This window comes from Balaenoptera ricei, chromosome X (genome assembly GCF_028023285.1).
Source record: "Balaenoptera ricei isolate mBalRic1 chromosome X, mBalRic1.hap2, whole genome shotgun sequence".
NCBI classification, from domain to species: domain Eukaryota; kingdom Metazoa; phylum Chordata; class Mammalia; order Artiodactyla; family Balaenopteridae; genus Balaenoptera; species Balaenoptera ricei.
The window spans coordinates 61,936,802-61,964,699 of NC_082660.1; the positions used below are offsets into that span (position 1 = coordinate 61,936,802).

At 52.0% G+C, this 27,898-nt stretch overlaps 1 protein-coding gene across 1 annotated transcript; it reads left to right on the plus strand.

The window, feature by feature from the left end:
• The first annotated feature begins 1,365 nt into the window (after window positions 1–1,365).
• Window positions 1,366–27,898, plus strand: NALF2 (NALCN channel auxiliary factor 2). Its single transcript, XM_059911386.1, has 3 exons — window positions 1,366–2,451; window positions 25,353–25,524; window positions 25,929–27,898. Exons 1-3 carry the CDS (start codon window positions 1,594–1,596, stop codon window positions 26,312–26,314), a joined length of 1,416 nt encoding a protein of 471 aa, XP_059767369.1. The 5' UTR covers window positions 1,366–1,593; the 3' UTR covers window positions 26,315–27,898.

A 27,898-nucleotide genomic window follows, 5' to 3' on the forward strand; every position in this document is an offset into this window, starting at 1 on the left:
CCAGGAAGCTAGGACGGGGGAGAGGCTGCTGGAAATCTTACTAAGGGCAGAAACGACACCCCATCGCTACTACCCATCTTAGCCCACTGTCTTGCCCCCTCCAGGACGCTCTCTAAGCTCTGTCCTCTGCAGCAGCTAAGCCGGGAGCTGTCCTTCAGCACCAGGGGCCGCCTTGGCCTGGGGCAGGACAGTGAGGGCGACAGCGGAGTTAGGGACACGGGACTGGTCCGATCCGCAGCCGGCTCCAGCGTCGCCTAGTCACGGGGACGGGGGCGGCGACCCAGGGTGGCAGCGAGACGCTACGGAGGTGCCTCCTGCCTTCTGCCTCTAACAATCACCCTCAGAAGTCCCCTAGCCCTCAGGGGGAGCGACCGGCTGCTTCGGGGAGGGAGGCGGGCGCCCGGGTCGGCGGGGGAGGGGGAGCGCCGGGCCTGGGACTCAGCGTGCGGCGAGTGCACGCGGGGAGCGGGCGGATGAACGGAGGCGCTGAAGTGAATGGAGTTGGGGGTGGACTGGAAACGTCCCCAAACAGCACAGGCTGCGGCCGGCTGGGGGGGCGGGGGGGCGGGGGGGAGTCCTGAGGCGCAGGCGCAGTCGGGGCCCCAGTCCCGCTCCCTCCTCCTCTTCGTGGCTCTTTCTCCGCCCCCACTCCCCCCCAAACACACTCGCACACGGGCTCTCAAGGTGTTCTCTGCACAGCGGAAGATGGCGACAGACTGAGGGGGCATGGCCAGCGGGAGCCAAGGGGCCGTGCCGCTCGGCGGCCGCCACAGCGGTGCGAACGCGAGGCGGAAGCGAGAGGCGCACTAAGTAAAGCCCCGCGTCGGCGTCCGGCGCCTGTGGCGCCGCCGGGAGCCAGGTGGCCCGCCCGAGCCGGAACTCCGGGAGCGGCGGGCGCGGAGCCGGAGCGGAGCTGACCCGGGACCGGCCCCGGCCAACGGCCAGAGCGCGAGCGAAGCCCGAAGGGCCGAGCAGCGGGCCGGCCGGCGGGCCTAGGAGGGCGCGAGCGAGGCTGGGAGCGGCGCAGAGAGGGCGGCCGGCGGGCAGGCGGACGGGCGGGCGGGAGCTGAGCAGCGCGGCGCGGGGCGAGCGAGCGGAGCGGAGCGGAGCGCGGCGGCCGGGCCCGCACGGCGGCGCTGAGGGGCGCAGAGCTGCGCCGAGCCGAGACGGCCGGAGCGGAGTGCTAGCCGGGCGGCAGCCGGCGCGGAGTGGAGTGGCGCTGAGCCCAGGGCAGCTGAGCGGCCCGACACTATGAGGAGTGCGGCGCCGCCGCCGCAGCCGCCACCGCCCCAGTGCCCCGCACCGCCCCCCGCCGGGACGCCGGGCAGCGCCTAGCGGGCCGGGCGGCCGCGCCCGGGCGGCGAGCGAGGGAGCGCGGGAGGGGCGCGGGGACGGCGCGAGAGCGCCCCGCCACTCCGGCCTGAGCGGGGCCCCGGGCCGGCCGGCCTGCCTCGCCATGCAGCCCCCGAGGTAGAGCCTGGACGGCGCCGAGGAGCGCGGAGCGGCGCGCAGCCGGCTTGCCCGCCCGCCAGCCCGAGACGGCCGTCCGGCCTCGCGCCCGCCTTTTCCCTCCAGCCCGGACCCCCCTGAAATATGTTCAGGGGCGCTTGGATGTGGCCCGGGAAAGACGCCGCCGCGCTGACTATCTGCTGCTGCTGCTGCTGGGCTCCCAGGCCGAGCGACAAACCTTGCGCCGACTCCGAGCGGGCGCAGCGATGGCGACTGTCCCTGGCGTCCCTGCTCTTCTTCACCGTGCTGCTCGCTGACCATCTGTGGCTGTGCGCGGGGGCCCGGCCCCGGGCCAGGGAGCTGAGCAGCGCCATGCGGCCGCCCTGGGGGGCCGGCCGGGAGCGGCAGCCGGTGCCTCCTCGCGCGGTGCTGCCGCCGCCGCCGCAGCCGCCCGGCCAGCCCAGCGCGCCCCCAGGCACCTGCGGCCCGCGATACAGCAACCTGACCAAAGCCGCCCCCGCCGCCGGTCCCGGGCCGGACTGCGGCGGCGTCCCAGAACCCACGGGGCTGGACGCAGCTTGCACCAAATTGCAATCTTTGCAGAGACTTTTCGAACCGACCACCCCAGCGCCCCCTCTACGGCCCCCCGACTCCCCTTCCCGTGCCCCGGCCGAGTTCCCCACCGCCAAAAAAAACTTGCTCAAAGGCCACTTTCGGAACTTCACTCTTTCCTTTTGCGACACCTACACGGTCTGGGACTTGCTGCTGGGCATGGACCGCCCCGACAGCCTGGACTGCAGCCTGGACACCCTGCTGGGGGACCTGCTGGCCGTGGTGGCTAGCCCGGGCTCCGGGGCCTGGGAGGTGTGTAGCAACTGTATCGAGGCGTACCAGCGGCTCGACCGACATGCTCAGGAAAAATATGACGAGTTCGACCTCGTGCTGCATAAATACTTACAGGCAGAAGAGTACTCAATCCGGTCCTGCACGAAAGGCTGTAAGGTAGGGACTGGCGTCCGCGGCCACAACGGCTGCCGCTTCGGCGGCGGGAGCCGTGGCGGTGGGACCGGGAGAAAAAAGGTTTCCCCCTCTACCCACCTCACCTCCCCCCATCACCCCCACCGTTCTCAGTGGGGCACGGGTAGTGCTACCTTGGGACCCTCCCGGGAAGCAGGGCCTCAGGGATTCAAGTCAGGTAACCACCTGGCCAACTTCTATTGATTCTGGCTTTGGGCACCATATGACTGGGGCTTTCTCCCGCCCCGCCCCCCGCATGAGGAGGGAGGGGTCCGGGGGCCCCCCGGTTGGCAAAGGGATGGAAAGAGGGCTCTGGCTCCCCTAGCCCCCGTCCTCACCTAGCGGTGCCCCTTTCCTTTCCTTGGCTGGAATGGAAAGTCCTGGGACTGGCTGGTGAAGGGGGAAGGCCAAAGGCGGGGGAAGAATATTTGGCAACCTAACCCTGACCCTTTGGCCCCTGCCAGTGGGTGAGAGGAGGGGCACTTGGTTGTGGGGCACAGCACACTGTTGACCTTATATGACCTGAGGTGGCTGGTCAGAGTCTAAGCAGGTGGAGCCCCAGGGTGCCTGTTTTCTCCCGAGGAGGGTACCTGCCAGCTCCTCTCCCCTGACAAGAGAAGGAGCTGGGAGCAGGGCACAGCAGCTTGTGGGAGGACCACTGGAGGCTGGTGCATTACAGAAGTCCCAGTGCTTTCCCAGTGCCCTGGGGTGGCAGTGGAGGGAAAGCTGGCTTACTGGCTGTTGGGGACGGGCATCCAGAGGAGAGGCGGGGCCCCTGCAGAATGGGCCTGCCTAGGGCAGAGCTGAGTGTTGAGAAACTTCTTGACCCTGAGCAGGGTCGTTCTGGACAGTGGGTGTATGGGGGCTGTAAACATTTGGGACATGGTGCTACTGCTCTGTTTGTGCAGCCTGGCCAGGTGGCCTGCCTCTGAGAGGAAAGAGAACAGCAAGGTCAAAGGGTCAAGTGAAGCGGAGACCAGGTGGGGTGCTGGTCTCAACCCATCCTCAAGCTGGGGGCTGAGAGCTGGAGAGGGAGACAGTTGCCTCCTAGCCTAGCTTGTCTCCCTCCGAGGCTTTGGGGAGGGACAGAAAGTGCCCCTTTCCATCTGACGTGACCCCTGCGGACTTCTGCACGGTTCCACGCTCTTGGTGGGCTCCTTAGGGATTTGGGCAGGGGGTTGGGGAGGAAAGGGGTAGCTCCTTGCTCCTGACTTCACTTTCTCATTCTCCTTTTTCCTGTTCTCGTAACCTAGCAGTCTCCCTCCCGCCTCCCTCAGCCTCAGCTGACTCACTGCCTCACTCACACTACCAAATGAGATATTCCACTTCTTAAAGGTGTACAGACAGATAGACACACACACACTGCCAAACAGCACCACCACCACCCCGGGCAAAGTCACACAGAGGTAGAGAGAGGTCGTCACACCCACAAACGGTGCCACAGAAGCAGACAAGGTGTCATACACATGCACATCTCCCCAGGATGTCAGAGACACACAGGCAGAAGTACTGTCACATGAAAAAGGACACATTTTGTCATATAGAGATAGAGACACACACCCTTGATGTCAGTGCGAGCAGAGGGACACGGGCCACTAGCAGACGGAATAAAGGATGTCTGTCTTTTGTGGCCTTCCCTCCAACCCCGTGGCCCCGACTTTTTCTTTCCCACAATCTCCAGGATGAAAAAGAGACCATGCTACAACTTTCCCGTGGGGTTTTCTCCGGGTCAAAGTTGGCTTCAGGCTCTGTCTGATCCGGCACTAAATAATAATCCCTCATGTTGATTATTTTTACCGAGCAGTTTGATGGAGGAGAAAGACAACTGATCTCTTGGATTCAGGAGGCCTGATCATCTCTACCACTTGTTCGTAGTGTGACCTTGGGCACGTCACTTCACTTCTCTAAGCTTTTGTTTCCTCATTCGTAAAACAAGGATAATAATCCTGGCTCTGCCCACATCCTGAGTCTTTTGTGAGATTGAAGTGGGAAGAGGTAGCTGATAGTATTTTGTAAGAATAATAGAACACCTGACAGTGATGTCCTGCTTAGGGTTTGTAGCCTCTTTCACGTGTATTATGAGATCACAACTGCCTGGGGAGGCTGGTAATACCAGCGTCATAAGCCCCATTTTACAGATGGGGAAACTGAGGTGCAGCGGGCTCAAGCAGTTTGCCCGAAAGCCACTCGGCTAAGGAGCAGGAGTGCCAGGCCTCCAACCCGCGTGGCGTCGGTGCTAAGCTCACGCTTTGGCCATGGCCTCTCATCAGGTTCGCAATGGCCGGGGCCCTCCCTGCTCTCCTTTGTCTCCTTGTCGCTTTCACATTCTCACTCTCTCTCTCTCCCTCTCAAGTGAACTCCGCCTGCTCTCTTGCTGCCTGCTGTGCTGGGAGAAGGGCAGTGTCAGCTCCACAGCTTTCTTCCTGTCTTTCCCACCCTCTCCAACGTGTTCTCCCTTCACTGAGGCCTACACCCACAGGCCTCTAGATTCCAGCTGTATTACAGGCCCTACAGGAAAAGACAGCCCTGCTCTCCTCCTTCCTGCAGCCCCTCTGTCTTCACCCCAGTGCCCCACCTCTATCCCAGGCCTTTTTTGCAGATCCCCGAGCCTGCCCCCCAGCTTCAAGCCCTGCTGTCCAGCCCCTCTCCCAAATGGGATCCCTTGGAGATAATACCACATCCTCCAAGCTTCTCCAGGGTGGAGAGCCCACCACCCCAGGCCAGGGTGAGGAGGCTTCCTCTGCTGCTGGAAACCAAACCTGGAGCCTTTGCTCCAGGGCCAGGTGACCCCCATCCCCGGGGGCCTGTCCCCAGTATTTCAGTTAGATCTTTCCCGGGCAGCCCCAGAAACCCTGTTCTCTCCCTTTGCAATATCTGCCCCTGTTTTGGGCCCCACAGGGCCCCACACATCATACCTGTCCTCACTGCTGCCTGTGACACCTCCCAATTTAGTACCAGCTGCGACATTTCCTTAATGTGTGACTGACTTCCTCTCACACAGCAGGGCGATGATAACTTAGGAAGGCCAATGCCCATTCTCACGCTGGCCTCTCCCAACCCCTGGGGCCCCACTCCACCCCTCCCTTACCTCCCTGTGCACGCATCCCCTCAGCCCTTGCCTCCTGCTCTGCTTGGCCCTTCTGGCCCTGCCTGTGGTTACTGGACCACCCCCTCACTCCTCCAGCCCTCTCCATCTCCCAGCCCTGCCAGGCCCCGCCTGGTTGTGATTGCCTTTTCCTCCACCTCTGCCCCTTCCCTATTCTAAATTGAGGATAGCCTGATGGGGGGTGGGGGGGCAGTGGCGGAGATGGGAACAAAACCCTGGCCTCTTCTCTCATAGCTCTGATCCAAGAGGGGATAGAAGCCCAAGAGAAGGCCAGTTCTCAGTTCTCTCACTAGCCGTAGGGCCACAACCGTAAAGGTTAGTGCCAAGGAAGGATGCGATAGTTCTGTTCTCTTCGGGACTGGCCCACACCCACCTGGCATATTGTGTGTTTGGTTCTGGGTCTCACACTGAGCAGTTTAGGAGGAGGCTAAAACTCAAGTTCTCCTGGACAGAGTTGAAGGAGCTGTTTCACCTGAAGAAGAGGAGACTCAGGAAGGTGTGGTCTCCAACTTCAGACCTCAGAGGAGTTGTCAGGGTGCAAAAGAAGAGGCATGTCCTGCTTAACCCCAGAGGGACTTCATGGTTAGAAAGTCCTGGGTTCAGACCCAGCTTTTTTATGTATTACCTGTGTGACCTTGAGCTAGGGACTTCAGCTCTCTCAGCCTCACTTTTCTCATCTGTAAAATGGAGGTAATTCATCAGAACAGCCCTATGAGCTCATTATTAATGAGAAGTCTGCACAGTACCTAGGCCTGGCATATCAGTTGTTCAGTTAACAGTTTTTTCCTTCCAAAGAGGGAACAGAGTGCCTTGAGAGGAGGTGAGTTCCTGCTCCCAGGGGAAAGGTCTAGCCTGATTCAGACAGAGCCCTGGGGGAAATGCTGTGGAGATGACTCTGACTCCGGAGTCTAGGGCAGGTTGGACCAGCTGACCTCTGAGGTCTGTGTCAGCTCAGAGTTCAGGCCAGTGAGCAGAGCCTGCTCCCTCAACAGCAGCATTGGATGGGCAAGGCCAGGGAAGGAGGCCCAACACCCACACCCAGGGGAGGGGGCTGCCAGAGCCAGCACCTCGCCTTCTGCCCGTACCCGTTGGGGACCTGCTCTTCCTCCACTCCGGCTGGCAGCTGTTTCTGCCTCGCTGCCTTCCTCTCTCCTCCCACCTGCCACAGTTTTCCTGCCAAGCAGGATTCCCAGGCTAACGCTGGTGCCGAGAGCAGGAAGCTCGGGGCACTGGGCAAAGGGCAGGAGCCCCAAGTTGGCAAGTGGTCCCTGTTGTCACCCAAGCTTTCAGGCACGGAGCAGTGCCCCACAGTCAGCCTCCCTGACCCAGGGTTCGTGAGGGCAGAGAGAGTACCCTAGTCCCCACTTGGGGGTGGAGGAAGGGGGAGGCAGTCAAGAAGCAGCCTCCCAGGACCATGGCAAAGGCTCCCGTGAGGAGGGGTGTCCGGATCCACCGAAGCTCGCTGGCCATGAACGTGAGCACCGGGCTTCTGGGAAGGGCCGGGGACAGGGAAAAGGCAATGTTTGTAGCTCAGACAGGGTACAGGGGCTTAAACGTGAGAGTGGGAACGTGGCCTCGTGCTGCCCACACCTCTCCGGATCCCCTCACCCCTACCCTGACCCACCCCACTACCAATCCCCATATTCCTCCCAATTTTGCCCCACAGCCAACACCCCCCACATACCAATGACCCCACAGCCTTCCCAACCTTCTACTAGACCCTTCCCAAACCGCACCCACACCTCACTCCTCCAACGCCCACTTCTCCCCACAGTTACCCCCACCTGCTCCCACCCCTCCCCTTCCCCCCACGGCCCTCCCTGCTCCTTCTAACGGCCAGCCCTCTCCCATCTCCCATCCAGCTCCACTCCCCTCATCTCTCACCTCTACCTCACACTCCACCAACCTTTACCCTGCGTCCTGACCATCTTCTGGCCTCATCCCTAACCCCCGTCCCGGCACTGCACCTCTTGCCCTTGCCTCCTGCATGCCCCCTCACCCCTCGCATCCCTCACACCCCACTCACACTTCGCCTCTCTGATCCCCATCCCTCCTGCTGCCCCCCCTTTCATCTTCTGGTCCCCTCTTCTCCTGTCCCCTTTCTCCCTCTCTGCTCTTTTTCTCCTTCCTGCCTTCTCTCCTCCCCACTCAGTGTGGACGTGTGTGTGTGTGTGCATGCACACATGCTTAGACACATAGACACACACACAGACACAATCTTCTTCATGGCGACTTCCCACAGGCTGGTGCCTGACTACTATAGTCACCATAGCAACGGGAACCTCCATGAAGGATAAACTGGTATCTCCTGAAGGTGGGGGCGGAGGGGAGTTAAGTGGAGGGAGGGAGCCCAGCAGCCTCCCACCCAGTCTCATGGTCTGACTGGAAGAGTCTGCTGAACACAGTGGAGGTAAGGGTGAGGAAAGGGAAGACAGTGGGTGGGGCTGAGATTAAAGGAGAGTCAGGGATCTCCGAACACATCACAAGCATGAGAGGGTGCCTCTAAGCCATGTGGGTGCGTGTTGGTCTCCTCCCCAGGCATCGGTGTCTCAGGGAAAGGGCACACCCACCCTTCAGTGTGTGGGTGCATATGTAGGACGACACCTTAGGCTCGAGGGTGGGAGTTTGCCCTAGAAAAACTTCTCCCTCAGGGCAGTTCTTTTATGTTCCCACCCTGTGAGGCTGTTTACCTGCTGTGTGCCCTTGCAGACTGGGCATCAGACCTGCCCCCACCCCTACTCCCCCATCCCCAGCTCACGTCTCAGCCACATGTGGATTCCAGCTGCAGGTGTTTGCTGGAAAACCAGGGGCAGCTTCTGAGGGGGTTTAGACAAATGTGGGCCTCCAGGAGCACCATTCCCCAATGCTGAGCCGGGAGGCCTCTGGGGAATAGGTGTGTTGTGTTCCTGTGGTTACAGGCGCACAGACCAGGGTGTGTGCAGGGACGCTGGACCAGACTTTTCTCCCTGGGCATATGAGGGTGTTCAGAAAAGCCTGAATTTTTGATACCTCAAGCCAGGCAGGTGCTTAGAGAGGAGAGCAAGGGCACCAGGTGAGTTGCAGCTGGCCCTGGTGAAGGAAGGAGTTACCATGGAGTGACAGGAGCTGCCAGGACCAAAGCTCCTGTTTGAATGGATTCTGGAAAAAGGAGCTGGAACCTGAGCCACAAGTCTCTGGGCCAGAAGGTGAAGGCAGGCTGGTGCCAAAGAACAAAGGGAAAGGGGAAAAGAAAACTGCCAGCTTTCAAGTGCCTGGGAGATGCCAGTGGCTTTATGTGTGTCCATGAACTCATTTAATCCTGATAGTCATCCTAGCAGGCAGGTACTCTCATTATTCCCTTTTTACAAATGTGACAACTGAGGTTCAGTGAAGGAAAGTGACCGACCCATCCAGGCCACATAGCTAAAAGGTGGGAGAACTGCCACACAAACCCAGGTCTGTCTGTTCTTTCCCCAGTGCACACATGTATAAAGAAAATCTTAATAAACTCCCCCAGCTGTCAGAGGCAATGCCCAGCTGGCTCTTGAGAGGCTGGAGTGAGAAGCTGACGAACTGCAAGGGAAATCCAGCAGCACCTACTGGCAACTTGTAGGGACCCCCTGGAGTGGCTCAGATCCAAAGTGGGGACCCACCAACATCCTCCTTGTTCAATACCCCAGTCTCTTGCCCTTGAGCGCCAGTGATAATCACCAGTATCTTCTTGAGATTGTGACAGAGGATGGGCGTGAGGAAAGGAGGTGTTTGCTCCCTCCTTTTTCTGCAGGCTCTACCAAGGAGATGGGAGGAGCTGGGCTCCTCTTGCCTGGAAGGAAGGTATCTGTTAGATTCTCAGCCCCAATCTGCTGGAAGGATCAACCAGGGCAGGAGAGGAGTAGGTCTCCTAGACAGACCTAGTGCAGGCCTGAGCCCTGCCCAGCAGCTGCTGGGAGAGCTGGGAGGGGAAACCGTGAGACCTTGTCACCCCAGAGCCTGTGGAGGCCTGGCTTGGGCTTTGGACACCCAGTTCCCATGCCAGGCTTTTGGTGAGCCCTGGCCTGGGATGGCTAGGCTTCTCTTGGAGGTAGAAGGAAGTGCCAACTCACCAGGCTCTGCCCGGAGAAGGACGAGTGGTGGTGGTGGGTGTTACCATTGTTTCCTGTCTTTGTATTTGGTTTCCAGCAGATAGCATGGCTACCTGGCTGATCTGTGAAAGGTGAGCGTATCTGCTTAGTGTTGAACTCAACTAAAACTTCCAGCCAGGTTAATCCTTCAGAGCTATTATAGACTCAGAATCTTTTCAAAATACCTTTTTTTCCAGTTGCCAAAACAATGGTCTCTGAGAAATTTTGGAAAATAGAAATATAACAGAAAAAAGGTCCCAGAGATGCTCTTAATGTTATAGTGTATTTCCTCCTAATATGTCTTTTTGTGGCATAGTTTTTTATTGTGGTAAAATATACATAACATCAAATTTACCATTCTAATCATTTTTAGGTGTACAATTCAGTGGCATTAAGTATATTTGCAATGTTGTACAACCATCTCCGCTATTCATTCCTAAAATGTTTTTATTCTCCTAAACAGAAACTCTTTACCCATTAAACAATAACTCTCCATTCCTCCCTCCCCCCAGCCCCTGGTAACCTCTATTCTATTTCCCATCTCTATGAATTTGACTATTCTGAGTAATTCATATAAGTGGAATCATACAGTTTTTGTCCTTTCGTGTCTGGCTTATTTCATTAAACATAATGTTTTCAAGGTTCATCCGTGTTGTGGCATGTATCAGTACTTCATTCTTTTTTATGGTTGAATAATATTCCATTGTCTGGATGTACCACATTTTTTAAATTCATTCATCTCTGTGGACACTTGGGTTGGTTCCACCTTTGGACAATTATGAATAAAGCTGCTATGAACGTTCATAGACAAGTTTTTGTGTGGACCTATATTTTCATTTCCTTCCACATTTTGGCTATTGTGAATAATGTTGTTATGAACACTGGTATACAAGTATCTGTTTGAATCCCTACTTTCAATTCTTTTGGTTATATACCTGGATATGGACTTGCTGGATCACGTGGTAATTCTATATTTAACTTTCTGAGGAACCTCCATACTGTTCTCTACAGTGCTGCACCATTTTATATTCTTATGAGCAATGCACAGGGTACCAGTTTCTCCACATTCTCATCAACATTTATACTTTTCCTTTTTTTTTTGATAATAGCCACCCTAATAGATGTGACTATATATTTTTACATAGTTGAAATCATCCAGGTTTTTTACCCTGCTCTTTTTAACTTATTGCTAAAGTTACACTGGATATCTTTCCATGTAATTAGATATTCACAAACCTCTTTTTTATTTGGCTGTGCCCCATGGCTTGCAGGATTAGTTCCCCTAGCAGGGATTGAACCTGGGCCCTTGGTAGTGAAAGCATGGAGTTCTAACCACTGGACCGCCAGGGAATTCCCACAAACATCATTCTTGATGAGCATGCAATATCCCATCCCATGAATTTAGTGCAATTTAGTTACCTAGTACCCTATTGTTGGATATTTACTTTCAACTTTTACTATTGTAAATAATGCTGTGATGGATATCTTTGTCCATAAATCTTTGTCAGATCTATGATTCCTTTTTTTTCTAATAAATAGTATCTCAATCATTTTTTTCTTATTTCTCTACTTTGCTGAGTTTCTTAAATCACAAAATAATGCACCTTCATTGTACCAAATCTAACAATACAGAGGTTTATAAAGAAACCTCTGTATTCCACTTAGTAATCTTCCTGTTCCCTCCCCTCCCAGTCCCACTGCCCTGAGGTCACTGATGTTAACAATTTGGTGTGTATGCTTCCATCCCTCTCTGAGCTTACATCAACATTTGCACACAAAATGACTTTTTCTTTCCCTTGTTTTGCATACAAATGGAAGCATATACATTAATCCTTCAGGATGAACATTTGGAACTAGTCTTACAGAATCAAAGAGTATTAACCTTTCTAAGGCTTTTGACATACAAATTTCTTTCTTACCAAATTTCTTTCCAGAAGGCTGCTTCTAGTTTATACCCTCGCCAAAAATGTGAGACTAATTTACCACCCTTGTCTAATATTGATTATCATATTTTTTTAAACTTTACTAATTTGGAGCTGAAAAGTGTTATAGCATTGGCTTGTAATTTGCATTCCTTAGGTCAAATTTTGTTTTTCTTGTTTATGGGTCATTTGTATTGCCTGTTTTGTGAATTGTCTGTCCATGTCTTGTGTTTTTATTATTGATTTGTATGTATTCTTTTATATGTATTAATGATTTTTTTCTGATTACATTTGTGGCAGTTGTTTTTTTTTTTCCATTTATTATTTGAATCTTAGAGCTTGAAAGGAGGGCATGGGAAGGAAAGGAACTATCCCAGGCACTTTTTGTATACTTTATCTCACTTAATTCTTACATCTGTCTTGTGAAGTGCATATATATTTATCCCCATTTTACTTAGGAGAAGAGAGGCTCAGAGAGGTTAAGTAACTGGCTCAAGGTCATCCAGCTAATAAGAGTTGGAGCTGGGATTTGAATCCAGGTCAAATCCAGGGTACCCAATCTGTACCAGTGTAATTTTACTATAGGTAAAGCTTTGTGCTAGTTGCTTTACAGACATCATTTACAGAAAGGTTAAGGATATGTGCTTTTATTATCTCCATTTTGCAGACAAGGAAAGTATAGATCAGGGAATTTAAGTAATTTGTTTGAGTTTTCATAACTGGTGAGAGCAAACCTGGGATTTGACCACAGGACTGTTTGAGGTTAAAGATGTTTGACCCTGTCTTCTCCCCATATATGCTGCCTCCCTAGGGACCATCTTCTCGGATCCAAATTGAGACTCAGAGAGAGAGAGTACTTTGCTTACAGTCACATAGCAAATTAGTGACTCAGTCCCTACCTCCTTACAGATGACTTGTCCAAGTTCATACATCCAGTTAGTGGCAGAGCCAGAATCTGAACCCAGCTCTGGCTAACTCTCCACCTGACTGGAGCAAAGGCTTTTCGAGGAAGAACATTTATGGAGCAAGCTGGGGAGAAGGAGCAATTAGGTAGAGTGTTGTGGCTGCCCTGAAACCTTTCTGAAGGAATGGACTCTAGTATTGGAGTCTTCCAGGGCAAGGCAGTTCCAGGAGCCCCTACGTGACAAGACCTAGAACAGGAGAACTCATGTCCAAAGGCAAGAAGACCTTTCTACAAGGAGACAGCTGCCTTCCCATCACCAGTTGCCAAAGATCAGAGCAGGAACAGTTGCCTCTTTTCAACACTCCCAGGGTGTGTGTGTGTGTGTGTGTGTGTGTGTGTGTGTGTGTGCTCCCATGCGTGCGCACATGCATGCATTTAGAGGAAGGAGGAAAGAGAGTGCTTTGATGGGGGAATGGAAATGGTCATTTGTAGCCCCTAGTACCCAAGTATTCTTCCCCCGACACTCCCTTACAAAGAAAACTTTACTCATATTGGGAATGAGCTGAATACACTGATTTTAGAAAATCACTCTCCCATCCAGTCCTAGAAATCTCTCCCCAACTTGACTTGAAATTCCATCAAAAAGATTTGTTTAAGTAACAAGCTAATTACTTCAATGGTGATAGTGAAATGGAGGGACCATCCTAGGGGCAATATGGTGTATAAGCTTGGGAACTGAAGCCCAGGTAAACTTGACTTCACATTCCAGCTTGAAATCTGTCTTCTCCATAAAACAGTTGTTGAGACCTTTCATCTCTCTTGGAACCTCATTTTCTTTGAATTCAAAACTAAGAAATAGGGTCATTATTAGGCTTCAATGACATATAACATGCTAATCTCTTAAGAGCACAGTGTCTGTGAGATGGAAAGTGCTCGGGAAATGGTAGCCACCATATATTATTATTGGCTGTGTGGCCTTGGACGAGCTTTTTTTTTTTAATTTATTTTTGGCTGCGTTGGGTCTTCGTTGCTGTGCGTGGGCTTTCTCCAGTTGTGGCGAGTAGGGGCTACTCTTTGTTGCGGTGCACGGGCTTCTCATTGCGGTGGCTTCTCTTGTTGCGGAGCACAGGCTCTAGGCACATGGACTTCAGTAGTTGCAGCACGCAGCCTCAGTAGTTGCAGCATGCGGGCCCTAAAGTGCGCAGGCTTCAGTTGTTGCGGTGTGTGGGCTCAGTAGTTGTGGCTCACAGGCTCTAGAGCACAGGCTCAGTAGTTGTGGCGCACGGACTTAGTTGCTACACGGCGTGTGGGATCTTCCCGGACCAGGGCTCGAACCCGTGTCCCCTGCATTGGCAGGCGAATTCTTAACCACTGTGCCACCAGGGAAGTCCTGGACAAGCTATTTTAACTCTGGTCCTTCCTGTCCTCACCTGTAAATGTATCTCCATCTCAGGGGGTGGTTGTGAGGATTCAATGAGTTAATAAAGGTCAGCTGCTTAGAACAGAGCCTGGCGTATGGTAAGCACTTAAAAAATGGTAGCTATTATTATTGTCACCTTAATTAGATGTGTTTGATCTAAATGACTGCTTAATACTCAATTGAGATTGACAACACTTTCCCTTAGGAGAAGGGAAAGGTAATTTGGGAGCAGCAGGTGAAGTGTCTAGTGTGGAGGTGGAAGGTTAGGAGCCAGAAGGCAACTGGAGAGATTCTAGTGAATGAGAGCACAGAGATATGCTCAGGTAGGGGAGGGAAGAGCCAGAGATGGAAGGACTCCAAAGCCTTGATTTACCTCACCCCCAGAGACCAAGCACAACTAACAGGTCCTTTTATTAGGTCTCTCCCCAGCCTCTCATCTGTTTAGCAAGGTACTGTGTTTGGGGACAGAAGTAAGGTAGGGGCAAGGAGCTGGTTTCACAATGATCCCTGCAGGAAGCCGGAGATTTCTGCCTGGGCCTGGGCCCAGACTAGCAGTGTGTGCCCCCTGGGAGGGGGCAGCGGGATTTTATACCAAACACATTTGTGTGCAGCTCAAATGAAGCTATGGTTGTCATGTCACACTGGCACCATTTCTATGGTGGGTGGCCTGCACAGCTGTTGGGCACAGAGGCCCTTAAAGTTCCCCTCCTCTCATATTAGTTCTCTTTGGCTATGGGGCCACTCATTAATTCTGCTGGCCTGTTAAGCTGACCTGACCTAAGCCCATACCCCAGACAGTGGTGATGGAGTAGACGATCCATGACTGGGCAATAGGGCCTGGGGTTTTGTGGCTGAGTCTGGCAAGGTTGGTCAGGTCAAGTCTTAGGGATTTTGTTTTGTTGTTTTTGAGGTTCATGGCTGCATATCAGTTTATATATTTATTTTATTTTCATTTTATCAAAGTAATATATGTTCATAATTTTAAAAGACATATAAGCTACATATATATAGTCACTCTTCAGAGTTAAACACTTGAAACTCTCTTAGCTTTTTCTTCTGATATTTATTGTCACATTTTTAATGGTGTGCCAATACTGCTATTTCTTGACTTTTCTGTTTGAAATATCTTTGTGCACACAAAGATACACACATATACATATATATACATGTATACACATATGTATATCTATTCCATATATAGATATATATTCTTGTAGCATCTGTCTTTTAAATGATATATAATGTAATATCTTTTAAATGATAAATATAGAGCTCATTGCTTATGATTAAAACAGAAGCCCTCTGCTCCAACCCTAAGCTTCACTCAGAAGTCAAATACTTCTAAACCTCTTAGCTGTTTCTTCTAATATTTACCTCCACATCTCTAAATGATATACCAATACTGTCATTTCTTGATTTTTTTTCTGATTTAAATATGTACTACCTTTTTATTTTTTTAGAGTGGGATTTAGCTCTCTTACTACCAGCAGCACTGTATGTGCACTCCCCTCATATATCGAATATTGTCATATCACAATTTCTGGTTTTAACAGTATTCCATATTTACATTATAAGGATTATAAATATTGTTCACAGCTGAGTCATGTAGAATACTGTGATTACATTTTCTTCCTTGGCCAACTTGTTTTCCTGGAGTTAATAATTGCCTCTTTTTTTTTTCTATTTGCTTAGTTTTCTATGATTTTTTTTTTTTTTTTTGCTAATGCATCCCCAATTTCTCCATCAAAGCTGTAAAATTCATGCAACACATTACATAACCCATTACTTTCACCCTTTTCTTGGAGATCTCCACCTTACTCCAGTCTGAGCTAGTTGCTGGAGGCTTAGTTTTCAAGTGCTTGGATTTCAAGTACTTAGCAGGCATCTCTTCTGTATACCTAATTCCATGTGAAGTCCTGAGGGAAATACACAGATAAGACACAGTCCCTGTCCTCAGAGAGCCTACCATCTCAAGGATGTTTAATTCATTCAGATATCTTGCCAGAAGGCTTGAGCTCCTTCCAGGGACTTTGATCTAGGCTGTGTCTTTGATCCCACACTCCAGGCAGAAATTCCCCTCTCCATCTCCACTGAATTACCAAAGGAATACAATACAGTCTCCCAGAGAGCAAATGTGGTCTTAGGCTGCATTAAAAGAAACAGAGCTTCTAGCATAGGAGGGCTGATACTTCTACTTGACTCTGTGTTGATAAACTCTGTCTGGGGATTGCATTCAGTTGCAAGGGACGTAGAAAAATAGGAACTTGTCTGAATAGGAACAACCAGGGTAGAACAGAGAACTGGAAACCACATCCCAAAAAACAGTTGAAAAACTAGTTTGGCTTCTTGGAAGAGTAGTCTACACATAGCTCTCTCCATTTTTCTTCCCTCACATTCCCTTTTAAATTGGCTTCAATTTGGTTTCTGCCCCCACTGCTCCACTGAAACTGATCTCACCATGATGAGACTGCCAGCATGTCCTCATCTGCTGACCACTCTTATTCTTTGAAACTCTTCTCCCCTAATTTATAGAATGCCACTCTCTTCTGTTTCTTCTCCAAGCTCTTAAACCACTCCCGCATCTTCATCAGATTCCCTTCTTCTACCTGCCCCTTAAATGTTAGTGTTTTCCAGGGATCCACTGTTGGTCCTTTTCTCTGTGCGTTAATTTCCCCTAGGCAATATCCTCTACTTCCTTGGCTTCCACTATTGCTTTATCAGTCAGAGTGAGCCAGGTTACGCTGTAGTAGCAAACAATTCCCAAATATCAGAGGCTTAACACAACAAACAGTTATTTCTTGCTCATAATACATGTCCAAAATAGGTCAGCAGGGAGCATCTGTTCATGATAGTCACCAAGAGACCCAGGCTAGTAAAAGGTCCATTTCAACACCACTTCCACAGTCAGCAGCAGAGGCAAATCGTACTCCAGCTCTTAAAGCTTCTCCCCAGAAGGGATCCATGTCACTTCAACTCACATTTCATTGGCCAAAGTAAGTCTTATGGCCATGCCTAATTTCAAAGGGTGTGGGAAAGTATAGTCCTACTATGTTCCTGATGATTAACTCCTTAACCCTTGATGACTCCCAAACCTTTAGTTCTAGCCCAGACCCTCCTTCTGAGCTCAGACCAAACCTTTATTTCTAGCCCAGACCCTCCTTCTGAGCTCAAACCATTGTGTCCAACTGCCTCCTTGACATTTCTACCTAGCCTAGTGTATACTGACCTATGTTTCAAAGTCAGCATGACCAAAGACTGAATTCATCTTCTTCACCCCCAAATCTACTCCTCCTCCTGGTTTCCCTTCTTTAATGAATGAAACGACTATTCATCCTGCCACCCAAGCCAGAAACCTGGTATCCCCATCATCTCTCATTCAGATTGTTGCAATAGGCTCCTAACTGGTCTCCCTACCTCCAGTCTTGATGCCTATGCTCCATCGTCCACACTTTCAGAACATAAGTCTGAAAAGTTAGTCAGTGATAAGACTAACTTTTCACTGACTTAGAAGTGATAAGCAATCTTTTAAAAAGCAGTTATTTAAAATCCACTAAAGGCTGTCCGTTGCCTATAGGATGAAGCCTGGCTCCTCCTTAGCATGCAGAACATACCATAATATGGGCATGGCCTTCCTCCGTAGCCTCATCTCCCATCATGGCCCCCTTTGTACCCTCTAACTATGCTAAACTACCGACAGTGCCTGAATCCGGCACTGTTTCACACCTCCAGGCCTTTATACCTGCTTATTCCTTTGCTTTAAGTGCACTTATTCCTGCCCTATTCCACCCAGTGAACTTCTACCCATTTTTTCCAAGCCCCAACTCTAGCCTCTCCCACATGGAGATATTTTCCTGTGCTTCAGCCCTCAAAGCACCATTGATCCTTCCTCCCTTTATGCTATCATTGCACCAAGTACATACTGCTTATCACAGTGACTTCTAATGATTGATGCACAAGGTTGTCTGTCCTGCTCCTTAAAGATAGCAATCTTGTCTTCCCTATCTCTATCATATGTAGTTCCCCAGCACAGCGCCAGGCACTTGAACATGTTCAGAAATTGATCATTGCAGGAAAAAATGAATGGGAAGACCTGACCTGATTCAGGGACGTTTACAAATACCTCCTGCAGGGCTGGCATGGGGACAGGAACTTTATGGTCCCAGAAGAGCTAGGAGGAGCCATGAGCAATGCCACAGAGAGGCATTATCTCAGCTCAGAAGGAGAAAGAACTTCTTTAACTGCGAGACTGGTCTGAAGATGTGGGCTGCCCTAGGAGAGAGCGTGCGCCCTGTGACAAGAGGTGCGCAGTCAGTAGCTGGATAGCTTGTGGCAGTGACGTTGGAGTGGAAATTCCAACAGCAGATCAGGAGGTGGAGTTATGATTCTCACAGTCCTTCCTATTCTCGAGTGGTCGTGAACCTGCCTCCTCTGCTCACCTGATTGATATGGGTCATCTAGGCTCCTTCAGAGAACTGCTCCTGCACTAGGGACGCCACTTCTCCACTAACCAGGCTGCCCCTGGCCTTGGAGCAGGTGGCCTAAGAGGCTTGGAGGTGACTGGACCCTCTGGAACTGCAGTGGCTCTGGGTTCTTATCCACCTCTCAAGCCATCTCCCCCGCCTTTCCTCCAGGCCAGGCCAGGCCAGGCCACTCTGACTCATGACTGCTCATTCTCAGCAGCAGGAAAGCTGTTGCTTATTTTTACAGCCACTTAAGTAAAGCCATGTCATCCACCTGCATTTGCCCTGTAATGCCTCTAATCTCAGTCTGACTCTGCCAATCCCAAGGAACTACTCCCAGAGTTACGTCCAAGATCTCCCTCCCCTGGGTTGGAGAGATTGACTTTGACCTTACCCTGTTCTGATCCAACTCTCTGAAAGCCCAGAATCAGGAATAGGAGCATGTGGCTCTTTTCAGACCTGCCCAAGGAGGTCCTTCACACAGTGCTATGTGTATTGATGGATGCAGCACAGAGAGACGTGGGATTAGTCACCAGAGTACCTCCCTTCTAATCCTGGCTTTATAGTTGATTTCTTGCATGTTTATGACTTGGCTGAACCAAATCCCTTTTCTGAGCCTCAGTTTCCACCTAGGCGAAACCTAGGGGCAGGGTGGTTATTTGTGTGCTGTGGACAGTGGGTTTCATTCTCAAGCCCAGCCCAGATTGCCACTCTGCCTCCACGGTCTCTGCAGCTGCAGCTCCTGGCCAAGTGTCCCAGGAGTGCATTAGGAAAACAAACAGCGATGAAGAGGTCTGTAGGGAGGATTTGGAAGGGGAAATAGGCCCTAGGGAGGGAAGCAAGTTGGAATCCAAGAAGAAAACTGCCGACTTCCTGGTTGGCAGGAACTGAAGCTCTCCTCTCTGGAGGGTCTTCCCGCCCCCTAACCGAGGAGTCCAGGATGGCCTCCTCTTTCTAAACCCTCTGGCCCTGAGTCTTGGCTGTGGGCTGTGTTTGTAGGTACGCACTTGTATGCATTCCCGTAGCACCCTGGGGCCCAGGAGAAGTCACACGCTTCTTCCCAGAGGAGCGTAGGGATGAGAATGCCCTGGCCAAGGCTGCAAGCCGGGGAGCAGGAAGGTAAGGCTCTCCAGGTCCTCCCACTCCTCCCTAAACTAGCAGCTGCAGAGCCCAGGATGGGTGGGGATGCCCCTCGTCTTACCTGCTCCCATTTCAAGAGTGGTTTAAGGGACTTCCCTGGTGGTCCAGTGGGTAAGACTCTGTGCTCCCAGTGCAGGAGGCCTGGGTTTGATCCCTGGTCGGGGAACTAGATCCCGCAGGCATGCCGCAACTAAGAAGCCCACATACTGCAACTAAAGATCCCGTGTGCCGCAACTAAGACCTGGTGCAGCCAAAATCAATCAATAAATATTTTTTTTAAAAGACATTATAAAAAAACAAAAACAAAAAAAGAGTGGTTTAACAGCCCAGCCGGGAGGAGGGGTGGGATAGCCTTCTCAGCTTCCTTTTTGGGTTAATTGGTGTTCCCTCTAGTTACTCCCTGCTTCCTTCCCCTCCCAGTTCCCATAGCAACTTGGCTGTAGCAGCCAGAACTTGATTGAGCCCAGCGGTGGCCTGCTGGAGGTGGGGAAGGGGATTCTGTAGGGAAAGGAGGGCACTGTCAGGTCAAGGCTTTCCACCCCACCCATCATCTGCTGCTACCTTGAGGGTCCAGGATGGTTAAGCTCAGAGGACAGGGCATGATGAAGAAGGCTTTCCTGCCAGGGCTGGAGTTTGAAGAGCCTGAAAGCCAAGAGCAGGCCTGGTTCTCCTCAGCTCTCCTCCCCTCCCCACGCTTCTGTGTCCTGCCCCCTGAGTTTGGAATGCAGCCACTGGTAGGATGGTCCAGTAGGAAGAACCCTGGAGTTCGAGTCGAGAAACTGGGTTTCAAGTTCCTCCCTCTGCCACTACTTTATGTGACTGTAGACAAGTCCTTCCTCCCCTTTTCTGGGCCTCAGTTTCCTCAGCTATAAAATGAAGCAGGGCTAAGTTATCTGCATATTAAAATTAACTGAGGTGTTTTGAAAAACTCTAGATGTGTGGGCCCCACCCACAGGGATTCTGACTGACTTGGTCTGGAGTGCAATGTGGGCCAAGCAGAAGCATTTTTAAAAGACTCTCTGAGTGATTGTAATATGCAGCCAGAATTGAGGAACTAGAGCAAAAGACCTGCGAGGGTCTCCCAACTGACTGTTGTCTGGTTCTGAGACATTTCTTCCTTTGCCCCGCATGCCCCGCCTCCAGCCAGCCCCGCAGCTCTCCGAACGCAGCTCTCCTGGCTCTTCCCCATCCTTGTGGCTGAGTGCCCAGGTCCCCTGCAACTGCCCAAGCAACCCGGTCCCCTCTGGCTCAGTCCTAACACTGATGAGATGGGGCAAGTGACTTAGGCCTGCCTAGGGAAGAGGGCTACAGAGACTAAGGCAGGCTTGCTGTCCAGGTGGTAGCCCTGAGAGCCAGACTTTTCATCTGAGAAAGACCCCAGCCCCTTTTTAAAGCACGTGGGCCAGCAATGACCTCAGCTGGCCATATGTGGGGCTAAGGAATTGGATTACCTCTCAGCCCCTTGTCACTCTACTTCCTCCATTCCTCTCACTGTCTTGCCACCCACAGGCCTGGTGTCCTCCTCTGGCAACCTGCTCGCCCACTTGTTGCCATGGTGACTCTGGGGCCGTGGGGCTTGAGGGAGGGCCGTCCAGCTAAGGAGAAAGGCCTCCCTCCCACTGTCAGGCCACCCCTCTCCCAGCCCCTCCTCCCTCAACTCCCTCTCTCTCTCCCAGAGCAGAGGCGGGGTGTGCCCGGCCACCAGCGCCTGCTATTAGGCTAATTGCAGTTGCCTGGGAGGAGGGCCGGCCCTCCACTGCAGCCTCACCTGGGAGCAGGAATATTGAACCGGAAGAGCCCAGGGAGAATCCCGCAGGGGCCTCTGAACCCCAGCAGTGGAGGACTGGGCTGTTCCACACAATTCAGCGTGAGAGTGGAGGTGGACTCTGGGTCCAGGCTGCAGAGGTTGGGGCAGAGGCTGTGGGCAGAGCCGCCTCTTGGCACCCTGGGACCCACAAGATGGAGGGGGGGTCTCCAAGGTACTGGGGCCCTTAGCGTTAGGGATATCCTTTTTGTTTCCTGTCTTACTTTTCTTTCCGTCTCCCCCATCTCCTTCTGCTCTCTTATCCCACTTTCTCATCTCGGCTTTCCTCTGTTCCCATCTTCTTTACCCCCCTTTATTCCCCTGCTGGCTCTTGAACCCTCCTCTTTCTTCCTCCGTCTTCCTTACCCCTCCTCTTCACAGCCCGTCTTCCACATCTCCTGTCCCCCACCCTGTTATCCCCTGCTCTTTCTTACCCTTCATCTTCTCTCACCCTCACTGTACCCCTTTACCTCCCTTACACCCTCCATCTCTTATTCCCCTGCTTCCTCCCCAACGCTGTTTTTTCCTACCCCCACTATTACCACTATTTCTCACCCTCCAACTCCCTACTCTTTCTTACCCTCTCTTTCTTCCTCCCCTCCTCCCTTGTGCCCCCGGACTCCACTGCCACTCTATCCAACCCCTGAGCCCCTCTCCTACCCCTCTAGCTCCCTCTTCCCCTGCCTCTTACCTTTACTTGTTCCTTTCCACCTCCTTCCACTCCCTTCTCACTCCATTGCACATACCTTTTATCCCAATAATTTCACTCTTAAGAGTTTATATAAATAAAATATAACACAAGTGTTCAAGAGAGGTGTGTACAGACCTACTCACCGAAGCATTGTTTGTGATAGTGGAAACCTGGAAGTAATTTAAATGTCCATCCACGGGAGATTGGTATCCTTTGCACTTCATTCATATGAAACCATTCTCCATTCTTTTAGCACACCATGCGTGTGCTCACATCTGTACCTTTCCTTAAGCTGTTGCCTCAGTCCAGAATGCCCTTTTGTCTCATCTCTGCCCATCCCATCTAAAATCCTACTTTGAGTCCCAACTTAACTCTTTTTTTTTTTTAATATTTATTTATTTATTTTTGGCTGTCTCGGGTCTTAGTTGTGGCACGCGGGATCTTTCGTTGTGGTGTGCGGGCTCTTCGTTGCAACACGCAGGCTTCTCTCTAGTTGTGGCGCGTGAGCTCCAGAGCACGTGGGCTCAGTAGTTGCGGCCCTCGGGCTTAGTTGCCCCATGGCATGTGGGATCTTAGTTCCCCGACCAGGAATCGAACCCGCGCCCCCTGCATTGGAAGGTGGATTCCTAACCACTGGACCACCAGGGAACTCCCCCAGCTCAACTCATACCCTCACTGAAATCTTTCCCGGCTTTTCTATTTGCTTCACTCCAGTGGCCAGTGGTTTAACTTCTCTTATAGTATAGAAAATGTGCCATAGTTTCAAGTTAGATCTGTCTATCCATGAAACTGAAATTTCTTTGAGAGTAGGGACATGTCCTCATTTACTCATCTGGTTCATTCCATCAACAGACTTGTTTTTTTACATATATTGTGCTGAGTACTCAATATGGTCAATAAGACCGACCCACGTCTGCTTTCACGTGTCTTACATTTTAGTGAGGATGACAGAGAAAAACAAAACAAGGATGCAGACAAACTCATACTGTGGTGAAGAAACATTTAAGAAAAAGAATAATGAGGGGGCGTTCTCTAACTAGAGTGGTCAGGGAGACCCTCTCTGAGGAGGTGACTTTTGAACTGAGGCTTCAAAGTTGAGAAGGACCTAGCCAGGCCAAAAGTGGGGGGGGGGCAGGGGGAAGAGCATATCAGGCCAAGAGAACAGTGTGTGCCAAGGCCCCAAGGTGGGAAGAAGTAGGGCATGTTCAAGGAAAAGAAAGAAAACCTCAGCGTGTGGAGCGTTATGAGCCGTATGGGAGAGGTAGAAAATGAGGTTGGAGAGACAGACAGGGGCCAAGTTATGCAGGGGTTTGAAGTCTGTGGTCGAAAGTTTGGGTTTTATTCTAAATGCATTGAAGCGTTTGAAGCAAGGGAGTAACATGATCGAATGTCATTTTGAGATCGCTCTTACTCCTGTGTAAACAGTGCATTGGAAAGAGCAAGAGTGGAGGCGGGGAGGCCACATAGGAGACTGTTGTCCAGGTGACAAGTGACAGTGCCTGCACAGAGTCGTGGAAGTAGAGGTAGAATTGGCATGCCTTGCTGATGGACTGCGTGTGGGGATGCTGGCAAAGAGAGGAGTGATGGCTGACACCTAAGTTTCTGGATTGAATACCCAGGTGGATGGTCATGGCACTTAACCTAAGTGGTCAAGACTCAGGGGTGTGGGCAGATTTGGAGTAAAAAAAACAAGAACTGAATTTTAAGATTTAGAGCATGTTAAATTTGAGAAGCCAGTGAGATATCAAATCTGTGTTCCTCAGGGGGGTAACTTGCACCACAACCCACTACCACCCACCACTACCACCCATCACCATGCCCCTGCCCCCACTTTGGAAAAGGCCAGTGTGGGATTACATTGCCCAAGTCCATGTTCACAGTGGAGTTATTTGTATTTGAGTGTAAATGTTTAAAGTCTGTGTAAGAAGCTCTGACCACGTTGCTCAGAGTGTGGTTGAAAGGCCTCTGGCCGCAGAATGACCTGGACCCTTGTTCCAAAGGCAGATTCCTGAGCCCACCTCAGTCCTCTTGAAGCTGAATTGGAGGGGGCCATCTGCCTTTTTAACAAGTGTCCCAGGGGATTCTGAGGCACACTGAAGTCGGAGAACCATCGCTACAAGGAGCAACTATGGGAAAGTGCCCCTGAAAATATGAAGAATGGATGTGGGCAGGGCTCTGGGTATCCTGTTAAAATGCAGGTGTGACTTGTCAAGTCTTGGGCAGGGCCTGGGATTATGCACTTTTCACAAGCTCCAAGTGATCGTGATGTTGCTGGTCCAGGTCCACACTTTCAGTAGCAAGGAGTTAGATCAGTGGTTCTCAATGGGAGATGATTTTGCCCCCCACCCAGGGGATATTTGGCAATGGCCAGAGACATTTCTTGGTTGTCACAATGAGGAGGGGGAGGATGCGACTGGCAACTACTGGGTAGAGGCAAGGAATGCTTCTCAATATTCTATAATGCACAGGACAGCCCCCACTACAAAGAATCATCCAGTCCAAAATGTCAGTAGTGTCGCCGTTGAGGAACTCTGGTCTTGATGATAGCCAAAGAGTATAGAGCAGGGAACCTTTCTTAGCCAGGACCAAGTGCCTGGTGGAAATGGGCTAGATGAGGGGCAGGAAGTATACCCATGAAGTGAAACGGCTAAGCAAAGTTTCCAAATGAAATGTGGTGTCTGCTCCACTCCAGGGTGGACGCCAACAGAACAGAGCATGGGTTAAGTAGAGCTTGAAGGCACATGTGGTGCTTGGTAAGGCAGATTCCTGTTTTTATTAAAAATAACCCCTCACATTTGTATTGCACTATAGAATTTACAAAACATTTTCATATGTGTCATATTATTTGATCTACACAACACCCTAATGAGGTAAAGCAAAGATTATCCTCTCCATCTCTTTTCTTGAGTTTAGAAACTTAACACCATCAGCCAAAGAAATGTTTGCTGAATTGAATGGAAGTGAAATTTACCTCCATATAGGTGACCTCAGACAAGTCAGGACATCTCTTGGGACCAGCTATAAAATGGTATGGTTGGATGGGCCTCTGCCAGCTCTGATTTAGGAGTCATTTTGTGATTTTACCAATGAACAAATTCAAAGTCTTGGATGACTGCAGATTGGGGACTTGGGAGTTCTGGCTATGAAATGGGAGATTTTAGGGTAGGAGGTAGTGGTCTTGACCCAAACCCTTCTTCCCCACCCCCTGGATCCTGGGGTTGGGTTGGTGAGCACACCGTACCCTCCCCCTATAGAGTACAGTTACACCCCTCCTCATCCCTCTCCTCTGAGGCAGAAAGGGGCTGGCGCCTGGGCTGATGCTTTTTCCTCTCCCTACAGGCTGTCTACAAGGCCTGGCTGTGCTCAGAATACTTCAGCGTGACCCAGCAGGAATGCCAGCGCTGGGTGCCCTGCAAGCAATACTGCCTGGAGGTGCAGACCCGGTGCCCCTTTATCCTCCCTGACAATGAGGAAATGGTGTACGGAGGGCTCCCTGGCTTTATCTGTACAGGTAAAGGCAGGGCCCTGGGAGGAGGGAGGAGGCCAGGGGCCCAGAGCAGGCACCAGGTCGGGGCTGTGGGAGCAGGGAGGACAACAAGGAAGTTGGGTCAGGAGAAGGTTAGTGGCTGCAGGATTAGGTAGTGAGGCCCCAGGTTGGGATGGGGCAAAGTGGAATAGGGGGAGAGAGCAGAGTGGCCATCTGTATCCAAAACATACCTGGCCAGGGAGTTATCCCAGAGAAACTGTCTGGGGTCCCTGGAAGATGTGTCCAGAAAGGGGTGGTGCTAAGGGGCAGGGGGAAGAGTCTTGGGCAGGACTACCAGAGCAGCCCCAGCTTTGACAATCACCTCTCTGAGAAAGGCATAGCCAGCAGCCCCCTTAGCACCCCACCCCGCCTTGCTTATCCATTGGCAGGGTTGCTGGATACTTCGCCAAAGCGGCCGGAAGCCAAGTGCTGTGACGTGCAGTGGGTCTCCTGTGAGTCGGAGAAGAAGAAGTTCAAGGAGTCTGAAGCCCCCAAAACCCACCACCAGCAATTCCACCACTCTTACTTCCACCACTACCACCAACAGTACCCCCACTACCACCCCCGCCACGACCCCCCAGGCCGCCTCAGCCGCAAGTCCTCCCTGCTGCCGGTCTCTGGGGGCTCCCGCCTCAGTCCCAGCAGGATCCGGCTCTACGTCCTTGTTCTCATGCTCCTCCATACCATGGTGTCCTTCTCCAGCGGCCAGGGTGGTGGGGGACCGGGCCTGGAGGCACTGCCTGCCCTAGACGAGGGCCTGACTCGGGAAGAGTGACAGCAAGGAGGGAGATCAGACCTCCACCACACACCGACATCAGCTCCAGCGCCCCCCTCAGGGGGAGGGGGAGGGGGCCCCTCCCGTGGGAGGTGTAGAACCAGGTGGGGGGCGGGGGAAATGGGGCAATCACACATCGCCCCCTACCAACCCCCACTCCAAAAGCAGCTCCAACAGAACCGCCAGAGGGCCTCAGGGAGCTGCAAAACTCACTGGGAGAAAAAGGCAGGAGCAGCAGGTGCCCCCCTCCCAGGCCCCCATCTATGGGGCTTAGCCAAAAAAAAAGGGGGAGAGTGGGGGGTGGAAATGCCCACCGCCACTGAGAGCCCTGACCCCAAGGAAGGAGGCTGCTTACCCAGCCTTGGCCCTTCAGGGAATGTTGGGGGGCACAGAGGGGAGAAGCTCTTTCCCCCCTCCGCATTCCTTTTGTTGCCACGATCCTTAATTCCCTCCTGCCCATACCCCTACAGGCAACGGCAGACGATGCAGCGGCCCTCCTCCCGCTCCAGCGCACCTTGTCCCATGTGGGGCCGCCACAGGGAAGGGCCAGGCTGGGACATGAGGTGTACACAGTTGCAGCTAGGTCAGGGCCCCAGTTAAGCTGTGCCCCAGCACCCTAGGCGATGAGGTATAGGAACGGGGTGCAGAATGAGTGGCGGGAGAGAGTGGAGATGATAGGGAAGAGGGAGAGGAGAGGAGAGAGGTGGGCAGAGGGCTTAGAGAGATGGCTGAATGGGCTGTCACCACCTGGCTTTGGGGAGGCAGATGATCAGTGTTGAGGCAGGCTCGAGGACACGTCCCCAAATCAGAAAGGGTTGCGTAAGGAGCCCTCTGGAGAAGGAGCACAGGGACTGCCGCTGTCCGAAGGGCCATATCTTACAGAAGGTGCACATACTCCCAAGGGCCACTCTTGCCCTGGAGATCTTGGCCTTGGGGCCAAAGATGTTTCCATTTCTGATCTCCATGGGGAGGAGGGACTTAAGCCCAAGAGGGTCAGGCCTGGCCTGGGTCCCCAGACTCCCCCATCTCGTCCTAGCCCAGGCCTCCATGAAGGAAACCTTGGTGGCGTTGCCCCAGAGCTTTCCAGAGATGAGCCTCCCCCATCCCCAGCCTGTCCCCGTCCCCAGCCTACCAAAGAGTATTCATCCCTTCTCATCCCTGACCCCATGGGTTACTATCCCAATTGTGGAACCACCAGACTGCTCCTCACCCTGTAGCAGGTCCCCTAATCCAGCCACCCCTGCCCCTAGCTGGAGAAAGTCCAGAAACTGGCAAGAGGACCCGCTAAATAAAGACGATGTGCTGTGGTCCCTTGGTTGAGAGACTTGAAGTGTTTAGTCAGGCTAGAGAGCTGCACGAGAGAAGAGGCCTGGAGAGCCCCTTGGGGGCCATTAGCCTTGTGCTGATCTCCTAGGAGTGGGAGGCCACATGGCCTGGGATATCTACAAGCCAATAGGAGCAGACGAGAAAGGAAGCCACAACTGTGTTCCTGGGACAGGCCAAGCGGCTTTCAGTTCCAGAAGGGCCTGTGTCCTGGGATGCAATGCCAGTGAGTTAAGGGGAGGGGTGGGCTTGGAGCTGCAT